The sequence below is a fragment of the Carcharhinus amblyrhynchos genome, chromosome 18 (assembly GCF_965287045.1).
Source record: "Carcharhinus amblyrhynchos chromosome 18, sCarAmb.v2.hapA, whole genome shotgun sequence".
Classification (NCBI taxonomy): Eukaryota; Metazoa; Chordata; class Chondrichthyes; order Carcharhiniformes; family Carcharhinidae; genus Carcharhinus; species Carcharhinus amblyrhynchos.
The window spans coordinates 53,153,704-53,177,614 of NC_137341.1; the positions used below are offsets into that span (position 1 = coordinate 53,153,704).

Sequence of the window (23,911 nt, forward strand, 5' to 3'; positions counted from 1 at the left end):
TAGAGAGAGAGCTGTGAGCTGTTGTCTCTGGCAGATGCCAGTTGCTCTATTCTCTTTGTTCCACTGCCTCCTTCCTTTGTTCCTGTGATGACATGTCAATATTTCCCACAATAGGTTTTCAAAACCATCAGATTTAAATTTAATAGGTTTTTGATATCTTAAGTGCCTGATTCAAATTGATTGGCTAAATTCAAAAGCCTGTTGTCTTGTTTAAAAGCTGCTGTTGGCCTTTCAATACAAATTTTTCAGTCTGAACTCTCTGTATACTTGCATTTTAAACCTCTAACCACAGAAAAAGCACCCCCCACGACGGCCGAGCGTTTTACAAACACCAAATTCTAACTTCCTATCTCCCCAATCTACAACTACTCTCCCTAGCTTCACAACACCATGTATTTGTCACTCTCTATATTGTACAATGAAAATGCCTAGTGCCCTTTTTAAGGGAGCTATCGTATTGGCAAGTCGAATTTAATTCGCTGGGATTTTCAGGTGAAACCTGAAGATATTTAACCGCACTAGGTGTCTCGAATTGTAAAACATTTTTGTTTTGGTTCTTCAGGCATCCACCTCAGTGCAGGTAATAAATTCTAACGCAAACACAGTTGATTCCCTTGTGGTTGCTGGATATGAGGTTCTGGGTTCTGTGCGAAGTGATGGAGAGCCAATGAAAGGTGTAGTCTTCCTGCTGTTTTCTTCATCAGTGGCAAAGCAGGTGAGTGAATTACCTGACCTTTATATAATGGTTCAATCAGCAGTCAGGGGCTGGGGGGTTATTAGACTTTAAGCTTAATTATTTACCTATCGAATTTGGTCATTTGAAGACTCTTTTTCATTTACCTTTTTAAAAATGTATGCATTTAATTTTTCTTCTGTAACACCTTGGGGAAGGCTAAATGAGAAGCAGTGGGTCTTGAGGGGAAGGTGGTAATTATGACTGATCTTCTTGAAAGCCTCTAAATTGCTGTTATTTTTCATCTTGCAAAGCAATTGCTTCTGACAATTAATATTCCCTTTCTCACCGGTAGGATATCTCTGGCTGCAATTTATCTCCGGTTGAAGGATTTCAAACAGCAGATGAAACCTCATCTTTCCTGTGCAGTGTTTTGTCAGGAGAAGATGGATCTTTTGTTTTTCAGTCCCTCCCCAGCGGGGAATATACAGTGGTGAGTAAGTGGCGGGTAACCCAAGTTCTGAATGGCCAAAGAGTAGCGGGAGTGCCATTTAAACAGGAGCCCTAAGCGACGGGAAAGTGAGGCAGCAGAGTGGGATCAAGAGCGGAGGGCTGGAATGGGAGATCAGAGGGTAAAGATACGGAGACGCTCTCGCACAAACGGCAGGATGGAGTAACTACTGAGGGGGAAAAGGTAGTGGGAAAATAAAATCAAAATATATCAATTTAATAATGAAGGAAAATAAATCAATAAATCTTAAGTGTCCCTTCAGATTGGGTAAGAAAATAAAATGGTTGTTAGTAAATAATTGTGGTTGACAGACACAGTACTGCTGGATTCTGCCATACAGTGTGACTCGTAGGTGTTTACTGAAAGAGTAATGTGCTGTTTGAATTTCATTGCGAGCGTGATGTTAGGTATGTAGGCTGTCGGTCCCAAAGACTGGCGGATTGTATGAAACAGCATCTTCAACTGCTTACAGCTGAAGCAACAATTTCCTACTTTTATACTCAATTCTTTACTGATCACTTGCTGCAGCTGCAGACCAACAGTTTGCCATTCATGTACCAGGACACCCAGATCCCTCTGTACCTCACAGTTCTGCAATCTCTTTTCATTCAGATAATATGATCCTTTTTTATTCTTCCTACCAATGTGGAAATGTTCAGATTTTCCCACCTTATACTCTGGCGATTTTTGCCTATTCATTTAATCCAGCAAAATCCCTTTGTAGACACTTCACATTCTCTTCACAATTTACCTTCCTACCAATCTTTGCCTCATCAGCAAATGTAGCTGTCCTACATTTGGTCCCTCATCCAAGTCGTTGACATAGATTGTATATAGTTGAGGCCCTTGCACTGATGCCTGTTGCCCTCCATGAGTTGCAGCCTGAAACCTGAAAGGACCAATTTTTGCTCCCTGTTAGCTAGTCAATCCACTGGCTGTGCTGATATGTTATCCCCTACACCATGAGCTCTCATTTTGTGTGATGATCTTTGATGTGGCACATTATTAAATGCTTTCTGGAAATGCAGATGCACCACATCTACAGGTTCCCCTTGGGAAGGCGATGGCCTAGTGGTATAATCATTAGACTATTAATCCAGAAATTCAGCTAATATTCTGGAGAGCTGGGTTTGAATCCCACCATGGCAGATAAAAAAAAGTATCTGGAATCAAGAATCTACTGATGACCATGAAACCATTGTCAATTGTTAGAAAAATTCATCTGGTTCACTAATGACCTTTAGGGAAGGAAAAGTGCTGTCCTTACCTGGTCTGGCCTACATCGGACTCCAGAGCCACACAGCAATGTGGTTGACTCACCTGCCCTCCAAGGGCAACCAAGGATGGCAGTAAATGCTGGACAGCCAGTGACACCCATGTCCCATCTAAAAAAAAATCCAGCTTGCTTATTACTTCCTCAAGGAACTTTAATAACTTAGGCAAACACGATTGCCGTTCATAAAACTGTGGTGACTGCCTGTAAATGTTGCAAGTGTCTTGGCACTACCTTCTTAATAATGGATTCTAGCATTTTCCCTATGGAAGGTCTTGGTTTATCCATCCTAAAGGTTCCTGCTTTCTGTCTCCTTCCTTGAATAAAGGTGCTAGATTTGTTTTTTCGAGTCCACTGGGACCTGTTCAGAATCCAGGGAATACACAGGCCAATAGGTCCAGTGATTTGTCTGCGTCAGTTATTATAGTTTTCCCAATTCCTTTCCTTGATTGGCCAGGTCCTTTAAGGTAGAGAGAGATAGGTTCTTGATTAATAAGGGGATTGGAGTTATGGAAAAAAGGCAGGAAAATGGAGATGAGAAAAATATCAGCCATGATTGGATGGTGGAGGAGACTCAATGGACCAAGTGGTTTAATTCTGCGCCTGTATCGAATGGTCTCTTCAGATCTGCTTCTACTCTTTGCAGAATCGTGTGCTTTTCCTTTCAATTTGATGCTATCTTTAGCTTCCTTCGTTAGCCGTGGATGGATCCTTCTCATGGAGTCTTTGGTTGTCTCATTGGAATATAAAATATTTAAAAATGTCTTATATGAAATATAAAAATACTTATAAAGGTATCAGTATAGTGGTGCCTTGCTAAGCATTTACAGTGTAATTGAGCGTTCTGCTTGTGCTTTGTCTAAGTTGCTGTTAAATAGATGCTATTTTATATTGAGATTTAGTAAAAGAAATCTTCTGGCCTGCCTGCAGTCATAGGCCCTGGCCACTGGGTGTCTCTGCACACCTACCTCTTGCATTTAGATCATAAGACCATAAGATACAGGAGCAGAATTAGGCCATTTGGCCCTTCAAGTCTGCTGTGCCATTTGATCATAGTTGATAAGTTTCTCAACCCCCATTTTCCCGTAACCTCTGATCCCCTTACCAATCAAGAACCTATCTATCTCTGTCTTAAAGACACTCAATGACCTGTCCTCCACAGCCTTCTGCAGCAAAGAGTTCCACAGATTCATCACTCCCGGGCTGAAGAAATTCCTCCTCATCTCGGTTCTAAAAGATTGTTCGTCCCTTTATTCTGAGGCTGTCCTCTCCGATCCTAGTCTCTTCTGCTAGTGGAAACATCTTCCCCACATCCACTCTATCCAGGCCTTTCAGTATTCTGTAAGTTTCAATAAGATCCCCCCTCAACCTTCTAAACTCCACTGAGTACAAACCCAGAGCCCTCAAACATTCCTCATACATCAAGCTTTTCGTTCCTGGGATCATTCGTGTGAACCTCCTCTGACCCTTTCCAAGGCCAGCACATCCTTCCTTAGATATGGGGCCCAAAACTGCTCACAGTATTCCACATGGGGTCTGACCAGAGCCTTACACAGCCTCAGAAGTACATCCCTGCTCTTGTATTCTAGCCCTCTTGAGATGAATGCGAACATTGCATTTGCCTTCCTAACTGCTGGATGAGTCTGCACGTTAACGTTGAGAGAATCTTGAATCCCGAGTCTCTTTGTGCTTTGTGCTCCCAAGAGACTTGGGTGTTCTTGTTCAAGGTTTTGAACCAAATCCCCATTCAGAGGGAAATTTGTTTTAGTTTGTTCAGATAAATTATTTAACATTTTAACTTTTTATATCTTACATACATATTTATTTTCTCGTTTTGGGTGCTCTCCTTTCCTGCTGGCTGGTTTTTGTGTTTTCTTGCCTGAGTAACCTGTGCCTGACTATTGATCCAAATCACTCCCTGCCTCCTCTTGTCTGATTTATTATTGTAAATGGAGCTAGAGCAGTGATGTTGTTGTGTAGGGAGAATATAACAACAGGCACTTTTCACACCAGCAGGTTTAGAAGGCAGGCAAATTAAAGCAAGCTGGGGGAAGAAGCAGGAGAGGAAATGAAGAGAAAATAAGCTGAGTGAAGGAGAGACAGATGGGAGGAGTGCATAGAGTCAAGGAGAGAGAGATTTGGGAGGAGTGCGCAGCGTAATGGAGAGAGAGAGAGATGGGAGGAGTAGGTAGGGTGGAGAAAAAGAGAGATGGGAGGACTGTGCAGAGTGACGGAGAGGGAGAGAAATGGGAGGAGTGCGCAAATTGAAGGACAAAGAGAGCGAGAGATGGGAGGAGTGGGAAGAGTGAAGGAGAGAAAGAGATTGGAGGAGTGCACAAAGCGGTGAGAGAGATGGGAGGAGTGCGCAGAGTGATGGAGATGGGAGGATGGTGCAGACTGATGGAGACAGAGATGGGAAGTGTGCATAGTGTGAAGGACAGAGAAATGGAGGAGAATGCAGAGTGAGGGAGGAGAGGGGAAGTCTGACAGACAAGAGAGAATGAAGGAGAGGAGAAAAGGGAGGGTTGGAGTTGTCAGTGTGAATTTTGTTTTGATGTTTGAGGCTGGGTGGGCTGCTGAGGAGACAGGGGTGCTTTGTCTAGGATGCCAGGATGTGGATACCGGCTTGGAATCTTCAGCAAAATGTGTATGGGAGATTTCAGCCTGCCTAGGGTGCTGCAGTTGTCTTTACATGAGCTCTGTCTCCTGAGCAGGAGAGGGGGTGGTATCTCTTCTCTGAGTGCCAGTTGTCTTCTACCTCATTGCTGAGGGAGGAGTTTTGCCACTTGTCTGATAATGTGTGGGGTGTTCATTGCAGCTCCCTGTTTTCTTTAGGTCAATAAAGAATGATGTTCTGGAACATTCTGCGGGATCACACTATCGTTACGGTGCAGAGAAAGGCAGTTTGGCCCGTTGTGTCTGCACAATCTTTCCAAATGAACGTCATGTGTTAGTGCCATCCCCCTGTAATCCCGCACATTTTTCTATTCAGATGAATATCGAGTGCCCTCTTTAATGCCTCGATTGAACCTGCCTCCACCACACTACCAGGCAATGCATTCCAGACCTGAACTATTTGCTGTGTGAAAATATTTTTCCTCACATCACACTTGCAAATCTGTTTGAACCTTTGAACTTACATTCTTGATCCATTTATGAGTGGGAGCAGTCTCTCCCTATCTACTCTGGCAAGTCCCCTCATGATTTTGGACGTCTGTCAAATATCCTCTTAGCTTTCTTTTCTCCAAGGAGGAGATAGGAACATAGGAATCTGGAGCAGAAGAAGGCAAGTTCAGCCCTTCGAGCCTGCTCGAATCCCAACCTCTCCAGTCTGTCCTCAGAACTGAATTTTCTCAACCTTGGAACCATTTTTGTAAACCTCTTCTGCACTCTCTCTAATGTGTTCACATTCTTCCTATAGTGTGACACCCAGAGCTCTAAACAACTCTTCCGCATCCCTTTAAGAATTGTGTACTCCTTATTTTATGTTGTCTCTCCATATTGTACCTCACCTCGCACTTGACTTGAACTTCATCTGCCATCTGTCTGCCCACTCCATCTGCATGTCTACGTCCTTTTGAAACTCTACACTGTCTTCCTGAGTTTAAAATGCTTCCAGGTTTTGTGTCATCCTCAGCACGCCAAGATCTAGATCATTAATATACATCGGGAACAGCAAGGGTCCCAATACTGATCCCTGGGGAACTCTACAACAAACCTTTTCCAGACTGAAAAGTGTTAATTGACCATTATGCTCCCTATTATTCAACCAGTTTCATATCCATGTTGCTACAGTCACTTTTATTCCATGAGTTTTTTTAAAAAACCTGTTGCGTGGCACTGTATCAAATGCCTTCTGAAAGTCCATGTACACCACATCCACAGTGTTACCCTCATCAACCCTCTCTGTTACCTCCTCAAAAACTCCAGCAAGTTGGTTATCAGCAGCATTCTTCACAGCACTTTGGGGTGGCATGGTAGCACAGTGGTTAGCACTGCTGCTTCACAGCTCCAGGGTCCTGGGTTCAATTCCCGGCTCGGGTCACTGTTTGTGTGGAGTTTGCACATTCTCCTCGTATCTGCGTTGGTTTCCTCCCACAGTCCAAAGATGTGCGGGTTAGGTTGATTGGCCATGCTAAGAAATTGCCCCTTAGTGTCTAGGGATGCGTAGGTTAGAGGGATTAGTGGGTAAAATATGTAGGGATATTGAGGTAGGGCCTGGTGGGATTATGTTCGGTGCAGACTCGATGGGCCGAAGGGCCTCTTTCTGCACTGTATGATTCACTTGGGGATTTGACCAAGTGGGGTAGATTTTGGACCCTGAAATACCCTGTTTCTTTGTGGCAAGGGTGAATTCACCCTCTATTACAGTTAACCTCTAAAGTTTGGCAGAAAGACTACATGTGTCTAAAGATTTGTTCTGCAAATATTTATTCTGAGATGCATGTAGTTTTTGGTTTGCCAAATGTGAAAATCTAACGTGTTTCTCTGCATTCTTTAGGTGCCATTCTACAGAGGAGAAAGAATTACGTTTGACGTTGCCCCATCCAGACTGGATTTCACTGTGGCACATAACAGTTTACGGATTGAGGTACAGTGCTGAAACCATACATCCGGTTTGTTTGATGAACTAAGTTTCTGAATTAGTCGCTTGTGCTGTGACTCTCTGCTCCTGAGTAACCTTTTATTTGTATATTGCATGATCATGTATGACGTGCTGATCTTAATGTGCCATCATACAATGATGAAAACTGTTTGTGATGAGTTCTAATCCACAGTCAACTAGAAACCAGCGCAATAAATGGAATTCTGCACAGCAGGATGTACACCTTCGGAGCAAGTGCAGGGCTAAGACCTGTAATTTACTGTTTAATTATAACTGTATGGTTAGTGTCGCTGTGTTAACAAGTGCATATTGAATCTTATCAAAGGGTGGCACGGTGGTTAGCACTGCTGCCTCACAGAGCCCGGGTTCAATTCCCAGCTTGGCTCCCTGCCGGTGCAGAGTTTGCACGTTCTCCCCATGTCTGTGTGGGTTTCCTTCGGGTGCTCCAGTTTCCTCCCACAGCCCAAAGGTGGATGGATTGACCATGCCAATTTGTCCCTTAGTGTGCCAAGATGTGCTAGAGTCATAGAGGTTTACAGCATGGTAACGGGCCCTTCGGCCCACTTGTCCATGCCACCCATTTTTTAAACCCCTAAGCTAGTCTCAATTGCCCGCATTTGGCCCATATCCCTCTATACCTATCTTATTCATGCAACTGTCTAAACACCTCTTAAAAGACGAATTTGTACCCGCCTGTACTACTACCTCTGGCAGCTTGTTCCAGACACTCACCACTCTTTATGTGAAAAAATTGCCCTTCTGGATCCTTTTGTATTTCTCCCCTCTCATCTTAAACCTGTGCCTCTAGTTTTACACTCCCCTACCTTTGGGAAAAGATGTTGACTATCTAGCTGATCGATGCTCCTCATTATTTTATAGACCTCTACAAGATTACTCCTAAGCCTTCTACTCTCCAGAAAAAAGTCCCAATCTATCCAGCCTCTCCTTATAACTCAAACCATCAAATCCTAGTAGCATCCTAGTAAATCTTTTCTGCACTCTTTCTAGTTTAGTAATACCCCTTCTACAATAGGGTGACCAGAACTGTACACAGTAGTTCAAGTGGGGCCTTACCAATGTCTTGTACAACTTCAACAAGACGTCCCAACTCCTGTGTTCAGTGTTCTGACTGATGAAACCAAGCATGCCGAATGCCTTCTTCACCATTCTGTCCACCTGTGACTCCATTTTCAAGGAGCTATGAACCTGTACCCCAAGATCTCTCCCCAGTGCCCTATCATTAACTGAGTAAGTCCTGCCCTGGCTCGATCTACCAAAATGCATCACCTCGTATTTACCTAAATTAAACTCCATCTGCCATTCGTCAGCCCACTGGCCCAATTGATCAAGATCCCTTTGCAATCCTGGATAACCTTCTTCACTGCCCAGTATGCCACCAGTCATCTGCAAACTTATTAACCATGCCTATTAAATTCTCATCCAAATCATTAACATAAATGACAAATAACAGTGGACCCAGCACTGATCCCTGAGGCACACAACTGGTCCAGGCCTCCAGTATTAGAAACAAACCCCAGTTAGAGATTAGATGGTAAATGTATGTGGGGTTACGGGGATAAGGCAGGTCCTGGTTAAGATACTCTGTCAGAGAGATGGTGCAGACTCGAGGGGCTGAATGATCACCTTCTGCAGGACTGTAGGGATTCTGTGATTCTAGAAAGCAGAGATGTTATCACAGGAGAACCAGGTAGACTGTGTCAATTTCTGAACAGTAGCCTGGGAGACATAGCAATTGAAAATTAAGTACCTCCATAGAAGGGGATGTATTATCAGAGAGATGTTTATGTCAGTCTGTGTTCTCACCTTCAGTTCTTGCCAAAGATTTCTGAGCCATTGGCCTGTAGGTCTGTTATCTCTCTCTGAGTGTTGTAATGGTAAAACTGAGGAAAAGCAGTCAAAACAACTTTCCTTGATTGTAAAGTTGCCTAGTAACCCTAAGCTGAAATGTAATGCCGAGGGAGAGTATGTATTTGAAAGCAGCTATTTTCATAGATGTAGTAGCACCTTAGCTTTTGTATTTCTGTATAATTTCAAAACTTAAAACGGACAACTCACACATCTAAGAGGTTCTAATGGAAACAGGATTAAGTTAGATTCTGTACCTCCGTTTACCTGGCTTTTATATCACTTGACATCCCCGCCCAACAGCAACCTTATAATTTTAGTTTTAAGCATTGATTAATTTTGGGAAAGAACATTCCTGATTTCCATGTGGGAAGTAGTTTCTGACTAACGTAGCTATGATTTCTCGTTCCCTTCCCTATTTCCCTGTCTTTTCTAAAGATATAGGCGGGAGTATTTGGGTTCTACTAATGCCCAGGTTTTAGCCAAGTTTCTGTAATGACTACAACGTTATATCTTTTAAGCTGAATTTGTACTTACTTGGATTTGTGTACAGAACCCTTATTTGGGTAACTGCCTCTGTCTTGGTTTTACTCTGCCTATACACCTGGCGGTACGGTGGCGTAGAGGTTAGGATTAGGACTGCTGCCTCCCGGGACCAGGGTGCGATTCCCAGCTTGGGTCACTCTCAGTGCAGAGTCTGCACGTTCTCCCCTGTGACAGGGTTTCCTCTCACAGTCTGAAAGACGTGCTGGTTAGGTGAATTGGCCATGCTAAATTCCCCCTCTGTGTACTCGGAACAGGCGCCGGAGTGCGGCGACTGGAGGATTTTCACAGTGACTTCATTGCAGTGTTAAGGTAAGCCTACTTGTGACATTAATAAATGAACTTAAACTAGATGTCCTGCTGACCTTTTTATAATTTTTGACAGTGTGGATTTTCCCTTCCCATAACCTTCCTAATTGATCATTCCTCCGGTGCCTTGCTGACCATTTCCCCGTTACACCAGCACCCACCACGTCGCGCTGGTTAGCCTGCTTTTTAAAACTCATCACAATCATGACGCCAAAACTCAGCTTTCAATTTATTTAGCAACGGCAGAATTTTTGAAAATATCAACATAAATACCTAAATGTCTTTGTGTTGATGAAACATGATAGGCCTTTAGAAACTTGCATCATTTGTTTGTGTACTGTTCCTTGCATTGTAGCCCGTCTTTCGCGTGATGGGATTTTCTGTCACTGGCCGGGTTTTAGATGGACCCAGTGGACGAGGAGTTCATCATGCTACTGTTATCCTCAGCAACCAGATCAAAGGTACGGCAACGCATTGTGGTTTTTTTAGCGCTGACGCAGCTGTTTTATAACAAGAGGATACATTGTCATGCACAAAGGAACTGCTGGAAACAGGACATGTACCAGAAAAGAGTACTCTATTGCCTCTTCTGACATTTCTTAATTCCGGCCTTGTTGATTCTTAGTCTGTGGAAAAATAAAGGCCAGGCACAGAGTGCATTTCTGAAGCTCACCAATCACGGCAACATATGATGTTTAGAATCTCTACAGTACAGGAGGAGACCAGTTGGCCTATTGAGCCGGCACTGACAACAATCGCACACAGGCCCTATCCCCATAACCCCATGTCTTTACTCAACTAATCTCCCTGACACTAATGGTCAATTTACCAGGGCCTATCCACCTAACCTGTGTATCTTTTGGATTGTGGGAGAAAACTGGAACACCTGTAAGACATAGGAGCAGAATTAGGCCACTCGGCCCATCGAGTCTGCTCTGCCATTCAGTCATGGATGATATTTTTCTCATCCCCATTCTCCTGCCTTTTTCCCATAACCCCTGATCCCCTTATTAATCAAAACCTATCTATCTGAGTCTTAAAGACACTCAATGACTTGGCCTCCACAGCCTTCTGTGGCAAAGAGTTCCACAGATTCACCACTCTCTGGTTGAAGAAATTCCTCCTCATCTCTGTTTTAAAGGATCGTCCCTTCAGCCTGAGGTTGTGCCCTCTGGTTCTAGTTTTTCCTACGAGTGGAAACATCCTCTCCATACCCACTCTATCCAGGCCTTGCAGTATCCTGTAAGTTTCAATAAGATCCCCCGTCATCCTTCTAAACTCCAATGAGTACACACCCAGAATCCTCAACCGTTCCCCATACAACAAGCTCTTCATTCCAGGGATCATCCTTGTGAACCTCCTCTGGACTTTTTCCAAGGCCAGCACACCCTACCTTAGAGAATGTGCAAACTCCACAGTCACTCGAGGCTGGAATTGAACTCGGGTTCCTGGTGTGGAGAGGCAGCAGTGCTAACCATTGTGTCTAACATCATTGTTAGACTTTGTGCAAATACAACTTCAACGTGAATTTTTCTGGTGCTACATTTCATTATGTGAATATATTATGCTTGGCATTGCTAGAGGTGTCAAAGGAGCAGTACAAAACATTAGACGTAGGCACATATCAGCCCATTCAGCTCATTAACAAGGTTTTACTTTGCACTGGCTGCATTGAACTGCAGTCACTGTAAAGTTTTCTACTTCAGTTATAAAAAAATCTTAACATCACACCCCACGGCCACTTACTTTATAAGAAAACAGCTGGGTGAAAGGAGCTAATGGGCTATTGCTAAAATTTTCAGCAGACGTACAAGCTTTTGAGCCTGTGTGCACCAGGTTCTATTTTCCTACTCCACAGTGATAGAAACAATATAATTATGTTTCCCTGTTTCTGTTGTGGTTAAAATACAGTTGTTGGTACAGCATAGCTACGTCCAACTGTTGGACTGCAGTCTTAACTTTCTAGAAAATATAAATTGTAATGTTTGTACAGTTCAACAGAAATGAGTTCGGTAGTTGCTGATGATCGTTAATGGCTTCCTGTGACCCCTTTGCTGATATGTACAATCATAAAATCTGATTTTAAACAGTGGTATATTGTAATGACTCCTCTGTCTGCTGCTTGTCTTGTTATGCTGCTCTCGGTTGCGAACCTAGTCTGAGCTCATAGCCAGGACATTACTGATCGCTGATAACATGTACATTATTCTTCATTTAACCTTGTGCAGAGATGATGGGGAGAAAATTGCAAAAGAACAGGATCAAAGTCGCACAAATCAGTTGTGTATCCAAACAAAGAAAGCAGTTATCTGGGACCAGCTCCAGATGCAACAAGGGTTGGAGAATCTAATTTGCTAGTGTGTTCTTTGGAGGCTGTTAATGCAACATTTCTAGTTTTTGTTGTTGTACTCCATAGCGAACAGTACAGTTATAATCAGTGTTCCTTCTTGAACTGTGCCTGGTTACACAGCAATCTTGAAGGGAAGGCATGATGGAGTAAACAGGAGATTAATTAGAGGGTGCATTGGTTAGAACATGGGTTAGATGCATAATTATGATGCTTGTGTTTTCTATAAATAATCTCTAACCTGTGAACACTAGAAAAGTGCTGTCTACTCTCAATAGTGTGCCCTTTCTATTCACCGTGCTATGTGCCCTTTCTATTCACCGTGCTATGTGCCCTTTCAGTGAGCAAGCATGCCGGCTTATACTGAGATCAAATTTGTAATAACGCAGTCCCCTGTTAAAGCTACTCAAACCATTAACACCCTTACAATGAGATTTTGGGCTTGATTTTAACAGTGTGCGTGTGGGTGTGTTTTGGATGGATTAAAATCTCACCTTTTCATTTTATAGGCTAGGTCAAATTCTAGTTTCTAAAAAGAATTATAATCAACTGTGCTACAGAATTCTTATTATGATTTCAGTAAAGTTATTTTCTGGTTGGCAGGATGTATGTGTCACAGAGATCAATGTTAGGGCCTCAACTCGTTACAATTTATATAAACAACTTGGGTGAAAGGGCCAGTGGGGGTGGTTGCTAAGTTTGTTGATGAAATCAAGATAGGTAGGAAAGTAAATGGTGAAGTGGACATAAGGCCACAAAAGGATGTGGATAATAGGTGAGAGGACAAAAACCTGATCTGATGTGGGGAATTGTGCAATTGTCCATTTTGGCAGGATGAATAAAAAAGAAGATAATTATCTAAATAGCCAGAGATTGCAGAGCACTGAGCTGCAGAGGAATCTGGGTGTCTTAGTGCATAAATTGCGAAAGGTTAGTATGCAAGCACAGCAAGCCATTAGGAAAGCTAATTAATAGAATATTATTGTTTGTTGCAAGTGGAATAGATTACATGTGTAGGGAGATTATGCTTCCATTATACAGGACATTGATGAGACACATCAGGAGTACTGTGTACAGAGTGGTCTCCTTACTTAAGGAAAAAAGAAATGCGTGAAAAGCCCTTCAGAGAAGGTTTACTAGATTAATACCTGGAATGAGTGGGTTGTCTTATGAGGAAAGGTTGAATAAGTCGTCTTATGATACCAGGTTAAAGTCCAACAGGTTTATTAGGTAGCACGAGCTTTTGGAGCACTTCAGCAGGATTTGTTTCACAAACAGGGCATATATCGACACAGACCCAATTACAAGGTAATGGTTGGAATGTGAATCTTAACAGGTAATCAAGTCTTTACAGGTGCAGACAATGTAAGTAGACAGAGAGTTAAGCACAGATTAAAGAGGTGTGAATTGTCTCAAGCCAGGACATTGCCTGCTCCTGTAAAGTCTTGATTACCTGTAAAGTCTCAAGTCCCTGATGCTGTGAGGCAGCAGTGCTAACCACTGTGCCACCATGCTGCCCTCCTAGGTGGGGGATAATACTGTATTATATTTCAGGAAGATGTCAGTCTATTTCTAAGTCTATCCGTAGTTCTGTAAATAGCCAAAGGAGAGTCAGAGATTGATGTCAAATCGACAGTGTACATGGGGCTTTTATAAACAGAACTCTTCAGCTGCATGGAATAACCTGTGACTGAAACTGGACTGCATTAGCCCAACTGTTTTGTTACACTGCAGTGGTGACACTTTCTGTAATGCCAGGTTTGGTACCCCTGTCTGGTAAGATTGACAGGTTGGGGATTTCTGCTGTAGATTTCCTATATCAGCAGGATTAGTGTGACCGATTTTGTGGTGTGATATAAATAACAAAGCCAGCAGAGTTAACATCTCGGGAAGAAACCGAGATGCAATATGCTAACCAATTTACAAAGACTCTGCTGCTTCCAGCCACTGCCTTGCTTTCATGTTTTTTTCTGTTTTCTTTCTTTTTTTGCACAGTAACTACAAAGGCTGATGGCTCATTCCGACTTGAAAACATGACAGCAGGCACGTATACTATTAATACGCAGAAGGAGCACATTTTCTTTGAACCGGTTACTGTGAAGATTGCCCCTAACACCCCTCAACTGGCAGATATCACAGCCACGAGGTAGGAAGCTGCATCAACGTATGCAGCACAGATATTGTGCACATTAGTATTCAGCTGGCTTTCCTTTTGCTGTAGTACCTCTCTCAAAACTAGTTTTAACAAAACATTGTATTGTTTCTGCAGCTTTAGTGTGTGTGGGCAAGTAACTGTCAAACGCTTCCCTGAAGGATTAAAGCAGATTGTCAAATACAAGTTAGCTATGGTTGCTCAGAGTAAGGATAAAGCTTCACCGATTATAACAGAGACGGATTCTCGAGGATTGTTCTGTTTCCAAGCCAAAGCAGGCACCTACATCATTCAGGTAAAGTTAATGTAGGATTTGGTAAGTCCACCTTTAACTGAAGTTATTTATTTGAGAGAGAAGAGTTAGCACAGTTTTAGGGCTCTCCACTTTGGAACCTTGTTGTCATACATTCAGTTCTTCATCTAAAGTTTATTCATTAGTCACAGCTAGACTTACATAAACACTGCAATGAAGTTAATTTACAATTCCAATCTTATACTCTTGAACGACCAAGCCAGTCCAGGCTATAAAGAAAAGTTTAAAGTTTATTTATTAGTGTCACAGTAGGCGTACATTAACACTGAGTGAAGTTACTGTGCTAACCACTATGCCGCCCATGTGTCAACTATAGAATATCAAAATTCACTTTGAGTATTAAAAACAATAATTGTGTTATGATTGAATATCTGTTACATTGTTAAATATAATACATGCAACCATACGTCACTAGATTTTCTCTCTTTTATTAGATAGAGTATTCATCCATGCACGTGTGGTAATCATTGATCATGTTGAAAACATTTCCAGAATCACTATGTTGTTACTCTTCCAGTTTAAGCGTAGGTAGTGAACACTGGCAAGCCATTCGATTGCGGAGGCATCATATTGGAGTTTTACCTTCTCTTCCCTCACAGCTCTCATACACACACACTTTCTATCAGAGACAATTAAACAGAGGTTGGGAGTAGGAAAAATCAGAGACTTTAATCTCTCTAGTTCAGGGGTACTGAGCAGTGATAACACCCTGACTGTACTCAACCGCAAATGAGTTAATTCAGCACATGATTTGAAACAGGGAGCTCTGAGCGTTCAACACTGGGCAATGACTTTAGGTAGCAGATCATAAGATATGCTGGGATTCTTGATTTCCTCCCATTAGGGAAGGAAATCTGCCGTCCTTACCTAGTCTGGCCTACATGTGATTCCAGATCCACAGCAATGTGGTCTGTCCTCGGGCAACAAGGGATGGGCAATAAAAACTGGCCAGCCAGTGACACCCTTGTCCCATGAATGAATTTAAAAGATAAGTTTAATGGTTGAATTGGAATTTTGTTTTTATTTATGATCGTTTTACTTTTTCCCTTCTGAGATTTAACCCCTGCATGCTGCAAGTCACAGGAATCTGAGGAATGAGAAAGATTTAGAGGGGTTATAGTAAGAGTGTCAGTGGTGGATGATGAATTGCCCATACGTAGTTTAAACACAGTACATTTGCATTGATCTAACTGATTGTGAACTCCTTAGGTTATGGTCAGTGAAAACGAAGCAAAGGCAGGACTTGCACTGAAGCCGAAGTTTCAGACAGTTACGGTTAAAAATGCACCAATTCTGGATCTGTCCTTCACCCAGTTTATGGCATCTGTGACTGGGAAAGTGCTTTGTTTGGGTAAGTGGGAATTTGGTGAGTTTAAGTCTCCTATGATTTAAATAGTTGTTTTTGATCAGCAAGCACTCCACCTGTATTTAAAAACACTTCCTTCCTTTATATTCCAACCTATAATCAGTGCTCTTCTCAATGGAGCAAAAATTGCAATCTCTCATGTTCCTCCCCTTAGCACCGATCTGTATCAGTGTAATTACCTAAATTTTACTTCCCTTCTCACAGACCTGTACTGATATAACTGCCTAAAGTTTACTTCACAAGTAGTGAAACTTTTAAAATGATGATTACCTACTGTTTGTATCCAGGGAAGACTCAAACAAAAGAATTGTTGCTCTACGTATTAAAGTGCCATTGACAATGAAGGAGGAGGCGATGGCATACTGGTATAATCGCTGGACTATTAACCCTGAAACTCAGCTCATGTCCTGGGGACACGTGTTCGAATCCCGCCATGGCAGATGTTGGGATTTGAATTCAATGAAAAAAATCTGGAATTAAGAACCTACTGATGACCATGAAACCATTGTTGGAAAAACCCATCTGGCTCACTTTAGGGAAGGAAATCTGCCATCATTACCTGGTCTGGCTTACATGTGACTCCAGAAGCACAGCAAAGTGACTCCCAACTGCCCTCTGAATGAGGGCAACTAGGGATGAATTTTAAATGCTGGCCAGCCAGTGACGCCAATGTCCCATGAATGGATCAAAAAAATTCTGTCCTTGTTCTTCCATTTGCTTAACACTCAAAATTATGTGGATTATTTGAAATTATTGATTGCTGCTCTCTTAAATTAATTCTGATAAAATTAATTTTTAGCTTAAACATAGATGCTGCTCAATCACAGTTTTGTTTATGGGGATATTCTTATTAGTTTACCTTGGTACAAATTGGGTGCAGAGCATGTTTATATATGGAGATTAACGTAGAACTTTGCTGAATTCTATTATGATTTTGATTGACATTATCTTCATTATCTGAAAAACCAATTAGGATTGGCGAGACAGTGAGAACATGGCTTAGGTTTAATAATTATATCCAAATAGTGCTACTGGACTAAACTGCAGCAACTTGTCTTCATATGATATGTTTAGCATAATCAAATATGCATAATAGCAATGCAAAGTGAAATTTGACATTGAACCACACAGGGAGATATTAGGACAGAGCTTGGTCAAAGAACTTTCAGATTTGAGGCATGATTTAACTGAGGTAGAGCAGTGGAAAATAAGAACATAAGAAATAGGAGCAGGAGTAGGCCATCTAGCCCTTCGAGCCTGCCCCGCCATTCAATAAGATCATGGCTGATCTGTCATGGCTCAGTTCCACATTCCCGCCCTCTCCCCATAACCCTTGATCCCCTCGCTTATCAAAAACCCATCAACCCGCGTCTTAAAAATATTTAGCGAGGTAGCCTCCACCACTTCAACGGGCAGAGAATTCCGGAGATTCACCACCCTTTGAGCGAAGAAGTTCCTCCTCAACTCCGTTCTAAACCGCCCCCCCTTTATCTTGAGGCTGTGCCCCCTAGTCCTACTGTCCTTTCTGAGCGGGAAGAGTCTCTCCACCTCTATCCTATCCATCCCATTCATCATCTTATATGTCTCAATGAGATCTCCCCTCATTCTTCTAAACTCTAACGAGTACAAGCCTAGTTTATTCAGCCTCTCCTCATAGCTCAACCCCCTCATCTCCGGCATCAGCCTAGTAAACCTCCTCTGCCCTCCCTCCAAGGCCAAAATATCCTTGCGTAAGTACGGCACCCAAAACTGCACACAGTACTCCAGCTGCGGCCTCACCAATGCCCTATACAGCCGCAGCAAGACCTCCCTACTTTTATATTCAATCCCCCTCGCTATGAAGGCCAGCATCCCATTCGCCTTCCTGACCACCTGCTGCACCTGCAAGCTGGGTTTTTGCGACTCGTGCACAAGGACCCCGAGGTCCCTCTGCACCGTCGCCTGATGCAGTTTTTCGCCACGTAAGTAATAGTCCTTCCTACCATTATTCCTACCAAAGTGGACCACCTCGAGTTTTGGGGCCTTGGCCAACAACCACCAATTAAATTTGGGGTATTCAAGAGGTCAGAATTAAAGGAGTATAGTTACAGTGGTACCATGATTAGTGCTGATGTCTCACAGTTCTAGGGACCTGGATTCTATTCTGGCCTCAGGTCACTGTCTATATGGAGTCTGCACGTTCTCCCCTGTGTCTGCGTGGGTTTCCTTCAGGTGCTCCGGTTTCCTCCCACACTCCAAAGATGTGTGGGTTAAAGTTTAAAGTTCACTTATTAATGTCACAAGAAGGCTTACATTAACACTGCAATGAAATTACTGTGAAAATCCTCTATTCATCATACCCTGCACCTGTTTGGGTACACAGAGGGAGAAATTAGCATGGCCAATGCACCTAATCAGCACACCTTTTGGACTATGGGAAGAAACCGGAGCAATAAGAGGAAACCCACCCAGACATTGGAGAGAATGCTGATTCCGCACAGACAGTGATCCAAGCTGGGAATCGAACGGGGTCCCTGGGGCTGTGAGGCAGCAGTGCTAACGCATGTGCTGGCCGTTAGGTAGATCGACCATACGAAATTGCACTTTAGTGTCCAAAGATGTGTTGGTTAGATGAATTAAACATGGAAAATACGTGGGGTAGTGGGGATTGGGCAGTGGAGAGGGCCTGAGTAAGATATTCTGTCAGAGGGTCAGTGCAGACACGATGGGCCGAATGGCCTCTTCTGCAGTGTAGGGATTCTCTGAGTTACCTTGGAGGGTTATGGGACTGTATGAAATCACAAAGCTGGGGAGGAATTTTAAAACGGGATGATAATTTTAAAATTGTGACGCTGCTAAACTGGGAGCCGATGTGAGGTTGAGAACACAGGGTGGGGGAGGTGAACAGGACTTGGTGTGTGTTAAGATGGGCAGCATGTAGCTTCGTGATATCTGGTCACTAATTGTTGTAGGTTTTGGCCACATTGGTTGTTTTGATCTTTTGCTTTCCTCACCAATAAAATTGAATTCCCAAATTTTAATTTGAAAGTACACGTAGCAAAAAAAATCTCAACCAAACATTTTATTGTGGATTCTAGAAATCTGGAATAAAAACAAAAAGTGCTGGAAATGCCCAGCAGGTCTGGCACCTTCTGTGGTGAGAGAAACAGAGTTAATGTTCTGAGTCAAATGTGACTGTTCTTCGCAATTGAAGAAAGAGCATGAGCTTTCGGAGTGCTCCAATAGCTCATGATTCCAAATAAACCTTGTTTCTCCTTAAAGGATTTCTGTGTCTAAGCAAATGATTGGTGGTTTTGTACATGTTTGAAAAATTACGACTATTTTATGTTACAGCATGCATTTATATTGTACTGTATGGTGCGGTGCACAGAAAATATGGTTCAGTGTACATGAGAGAGAGTAATGGATAATGAGCTTGCACAGATTCTCATAGATGTCCTTGAGTTCCAGGCCTGATGAACGATAGTTCAGTTCTACTCCAGGGTCTATTGTAGAGATTTTAATACTGTAGGATCTTTGTGTTTAATCTATGTTTCTCCTCTATGGTCTGTTGAAAGAACAGATAAAATGTTTTATGCTTTTGTGATGGATTAGTTGAACTTTCAGTGTAAGGTGTGGAGCATTTATTTCCTGCTTCCGTAATGTTTTAATGAGCCCACCTCTCGCTGTTCTTCGTTAAGATTCCTGCGGTGATCTTGCTGTGACCCTTCAACCTTTGAGTCGTCACAGCGACAAACAAACCCTGCAGCTGTCGGGAAGTGTTGACTCCGTGTTATTCACATTTAATGATATTTTGCCTGGCAAATACAAAGGTAAGAATTTTCAACTTGGAAACACAGTTGTTTCCTTTATGGATGTTGGTGAGTGTCAAATTGAATCAAGTGAATATGATTGCCATTGTTGTGGGTTTTTGTAGTGAACATTGTCCATGAAGAATGGTGCTGGAAAAACCGATCATTTGAGTTGGAGATTGTGGATCAAGATTTGAGTGGGATCGAATTCAAACAGACAGGCTATATGCTGCGATGTTCACTCTCACATGCTATAACCTTGGTAAGAGAAACTTAATGGATTGGATGATCTTTTTTGGTGAATACTTCTATCTATTTATCATAGAAACCCTACAGTGCAGAAGGAGACCATTCGGCCCAATGAGTCTGCACTGACAACAATCCCACCCAAGCCCTATCCCTGTAACCCCACTTAAACTATGCATCCCGGGACACTAAGGGGCAATTTAGCATGGCCAATCCACCTAACCTGCACATTTCTGGGTTGTCGGTGGAACACAGAGCACCCGGAGGAAACCCATGCAAATGGGGGGAACATGCAAACTGCACACAAACAGTGACCTAAGCTGGGAATTGAACACAGGTCCCTGTGAGGCAGCAGTGCTAACCACCAGCCAGCGTGCTGCCCAACTTCACAGCGGAAATTCTGTTATAATAGTTTTTTGGGACGGTAATTGTGCCAGTTCTATCTTTTTGATGATCGTGGTTGTTCTACTCACACTAATGGGTGATAATGGCAGCTTCGAGAGATGCTGACTATCCCTGTTAGTGAATGTAAGAGCCATTAGGAATGGGCAATAAATCCTGGTCTTATAACAATTCCCAAAACTCATGAGCAAATAGGAACAGAAGCAATTGTTTTGCTTTCTCTTTTCAGTTGACCTTTATTTTGGGCAGCACGTTGGCACAGTAGTTAGCACTGCAGTCTCAGTGCCAGAGACCTGGGTTCAGCTCCGGCCTTCGGCCACTGCCTTGTGTGGAGTTTGCACATTCTCCCCGTGTCTGCGTGGGTTTCCTACGGGTGCTTCGCTTTCCTCCCACAGTCCAAAGATGTGTAGGTTAGATGGATTGGCCATGGTAAATGTGTGGGGTTACGGGGATAGGATAGGGGAAAAGGCATGGAAAGGCACTCTTAGAGAGAGTCGATGCAGACTCAAAGGGCCAAATGATCTCCTCCTGCACTGTAGGAATTCTATGAGCCACAGAGTCATTACAGCGTAGAAGGAGGTCATTCAGACTGTCATGTTTGTGTCAACTCTCTGCAAGAGCAACTTGCCTAGTACCACTGGTCCAGCCTCCACCACACACTCAAACAATACATTCTAGACCGTAACCACTCGCTGCACAGAAGAGATTTTTCCTCCTGTTTCTATTGCTTCTTTTGCGAATTACCTGAAATTGTTGTCCTCTGGTTCTTGATCTTTCATACATGCATACGAAATAGGGGCAGGAGTAGGTCATTCAGCCCAATGGGAATAGTTTCTTCATATCGATTGTCCAGACCATTCATGATTTTGAATAGAGTCATAGAGGTTTGCAGCATGGAAACAGGCCCTTCAGCCCAACTTGTCCGTGCCTCTTATCAAATCTTCTAATCTTCTCTTTCAAAGGAGATCACTCTCAGTTTCTCCGATCTATCCATGTAATTGAAATCCCTCATTTCTGGAACCATTCCTGTCACTTATTCCTGTACTATTTCTAATGTTTTCACATCCTTCCTAAAGTGTGGTTCCCAGAACAAGACAAGGTTCTAATCCACCTGACACTAAGGTCAATTTGTCATGGCCAATGGACCTAACCCGCACATCTTCGCACTGTGGGAGGAAACCGGAGCACACCCAGAGGAAACCAAGCAGACATGGGGAGAATATGCAAACTTCGCACAGTCACCCAAGGCTGGAATTGGACCTGGATTCCCTGGCACTGCTAACTACTGTGCCACTGTGCCGTGTGTTATCTGTAAATTTTGAAACTGTGTCCTGTGCGCCTAAGTCTAGATCATTCATACGTATCAAAAATAGGTGTCCGAAAACCGATCCCCGGGGAATCTCGCTATATACCTTCCACAATTGTTCACTGCTATCTATTTGAGGTCACTCAGCCAATTTGAATCCAATCTGCTGGTGACCTTTTTACTCCATGAACTCCTTTTGGAAGTCCATATACGATACATCAACCACATTACTCTGATCAGTCCTCTTTGTTATTATCAACTCTCTTTGTTGCCTCGTCAAAAAATTCAAGTTAGTTAATCACAATTTTTCCATAAACCCATTTTGACTTTCCTTAATGAATTCACATTTGTCAAGGTGACTGCTAATTTTGTCTCGGAGTATCATTTGAGTGAAGGAAGCTGGAAACACTCGTCCATGCACAAAACACACTTAAACATCTATTTTCAAGTTAAGCACTTTGCTGGTTATTCCACTGCTTTTCTCATGGGTTTCCCTTTGATTGCTTTTGTTTTACTCATCGGCACTAGCCTCCATGGAGAGTTTTACTAAACTCCTTCAGTACCTTCACAAAGAGACTACTTTTGGTTTAAATCTAAATTTCTTGATTAAAACTTCAAATGTTTTTATTTTAAGCAAACCATTTAAGGCCAGACTTGTTTTCTTTACGCTTTCGAACCTCAATGCTAATTTATCAATTATGGAATACTCCCTTTTCCTCTGTACCTCATTGAAATAGGTTAATTTGAGAAAAAAGCCATGAGATGTTCATGAATTTCTTGTGTATACAGTTGTAATATTCATTGAGAATATGTATGATTTAAATAGCAAAGGATCATAGAATCCCTACAATGCAGAAGAAAGCCATTCGACCCATTGAGAGTGCATGGACCATAATCCCACCCAGGTCCTATCCCCATAACCCCATGTATTTACCCTAGCTAGATCCCCTGACGCTAAGGGGCAATTTAGAATGGCCAATGCACCTAACCTGCACATCTGTGGATTGTGGGAGGAAACCGGAGGACACCCACGCAGACAAGAAGAAATGTTCAAACTCCACACAGACAGTGACCCAAGCTGGGAATCGAACCCAAGTCCCTGGCGCTGTGAGGCAGCAGTGCTAACCGTATTTCAGAATGTCACTGCAGAGGCACCGCATTAGATGGGTTTTGCCTTAGCTGTACGGATTGGAGGCAACACATCTCATAGTCTTCACTCATGCATATGAAGTCGCTGTTCCTTCTGTCTGCCTTTCAGGAATTTTACCAAGATGGAAGTGGCCCAGAAAATGTTGGTGTATATAACCTCACAAAAGGAGTGAACAGATTTTGTCTTTCTAAACCAGGTACAAACTCGTGCTCAAGTTGAATTTTAAGATTGTATGGGTAGTTCTTGGCTCAGAACTGATTAAATGCCTTTCCAGTCTCTCTCTCCATTCCTGACTGCTACATTATTGTGCAAAATTTATACTGAGGCTGTTAAAACAATCATGGTTACCAAGATCGGGGCAGTCCATTCGGCCCATTGAGTCTACTGTACCAGTCAACTAGAACATGGCTGCTGATCTCCTTTCCACAGTAAGAAGTCACAAAACAACAAGTTAAAGTCCAACAGATTTATTTGGAATTACAAGGTTTCGCAGCACTGCTCCTCTTCACTCACCTGATGAAGGAGCAGCGCTCCGAAAGCTTATGATTCCAAATAAATCTGTTGGACTTTAACCTGGTGTTGTGAGACTTCTTGAAGTGATTGGAAGCTGTACTACCAATAATGGGATGGAGCCAGTGGAGGTTCAGGCGATCCGTCTCCACTGATGTGGATGAGGAGGTAGTAGTTTGCAGCATATGTATGGAAGCCGATGTCTCTGCATTAGCTTAATAAAGAGCAAGCTATAGAGGAGGGAACTAAGGATGAATTGTTGGGAAACTCCAAAGTTGGCCATGCAGGATGACAGAAATAATTATTGGGGATTTACTTTGTTAGAATGGGCAGGAGAGGAACCACACAAGGGCAGTGTCACAGAGAACCATGGAGAAGATTGTGTTGCATTGTAGAACTTACCAATTGCTGTTGCTTCGAAAAATTATTCTTGAAAGCAGGTTCAAAATCTGAGTACATTAATCACTGTATCATGTTACAATGTAGAAGGAGGCCATTCAGCCCATTGTACCTGCACCAGCTCTGCAAATAAGTATTAGTGCCATTC

The 23,911-nt window shown here is 42.7% G+C and overlaps 1 protein-coding gene across 2 annotated transcripts in view; it reads left to right on the forward strand.

Annotated features, from left to right (window-relative positions):
- The window catches only part of nomo (nodal modulator), a 78,054-nt gene that overhangs the window by 11,247 nt on the left and 42,896 nt on the right, over window positions 1-23,911 (forward strand). The window contains exons 7-17 of one of the 2 annotated variants that reach the window (XM_080207038.1): window positions 563-715; window positions 1,029-1,166; window positions 6,959-7,048; window positions 10,137-10,242; window positions 12,010-12,117; window positions 14,124-14,274; window positions 14,398-14,575; window positions 15,803-15,944; window positions 19,640-19,771; window positions 19,876-20,012; window positions 22,963-23,050. In XM_080207038.1, coding sequence (XP_080063164.1) covers window positions 563-715; window positions 1,029-1,166; window positions 6,959-7,048; window positions 10,137-10,242; window positions 12,010-12,117; window positions 14,124-14,274; window positions 14,398-14,575; window positions 15,803-15,944; window positions 19,640-19,771; window positions 19,876-20,012; window positions 22,963-23,050 — 1,423 coding nt within the window. The remainder of the gene's footprint in view (window positions 1-562; window positions 716-1,028; window positions 1,167-6,958; window positions 7,049-10,136; window positions 10,243-12,009; window positions 12,118-14,123; window positions 14,275-14,397; window positions 14,576-15,802; window positions 15,945-19,639; window positions 19,772-19,875; window positions 20,013-22,962; window positions 23,051-23,911) is intronic. The other variant, XM_080207039.1, reaches the window with a different exon arrangement.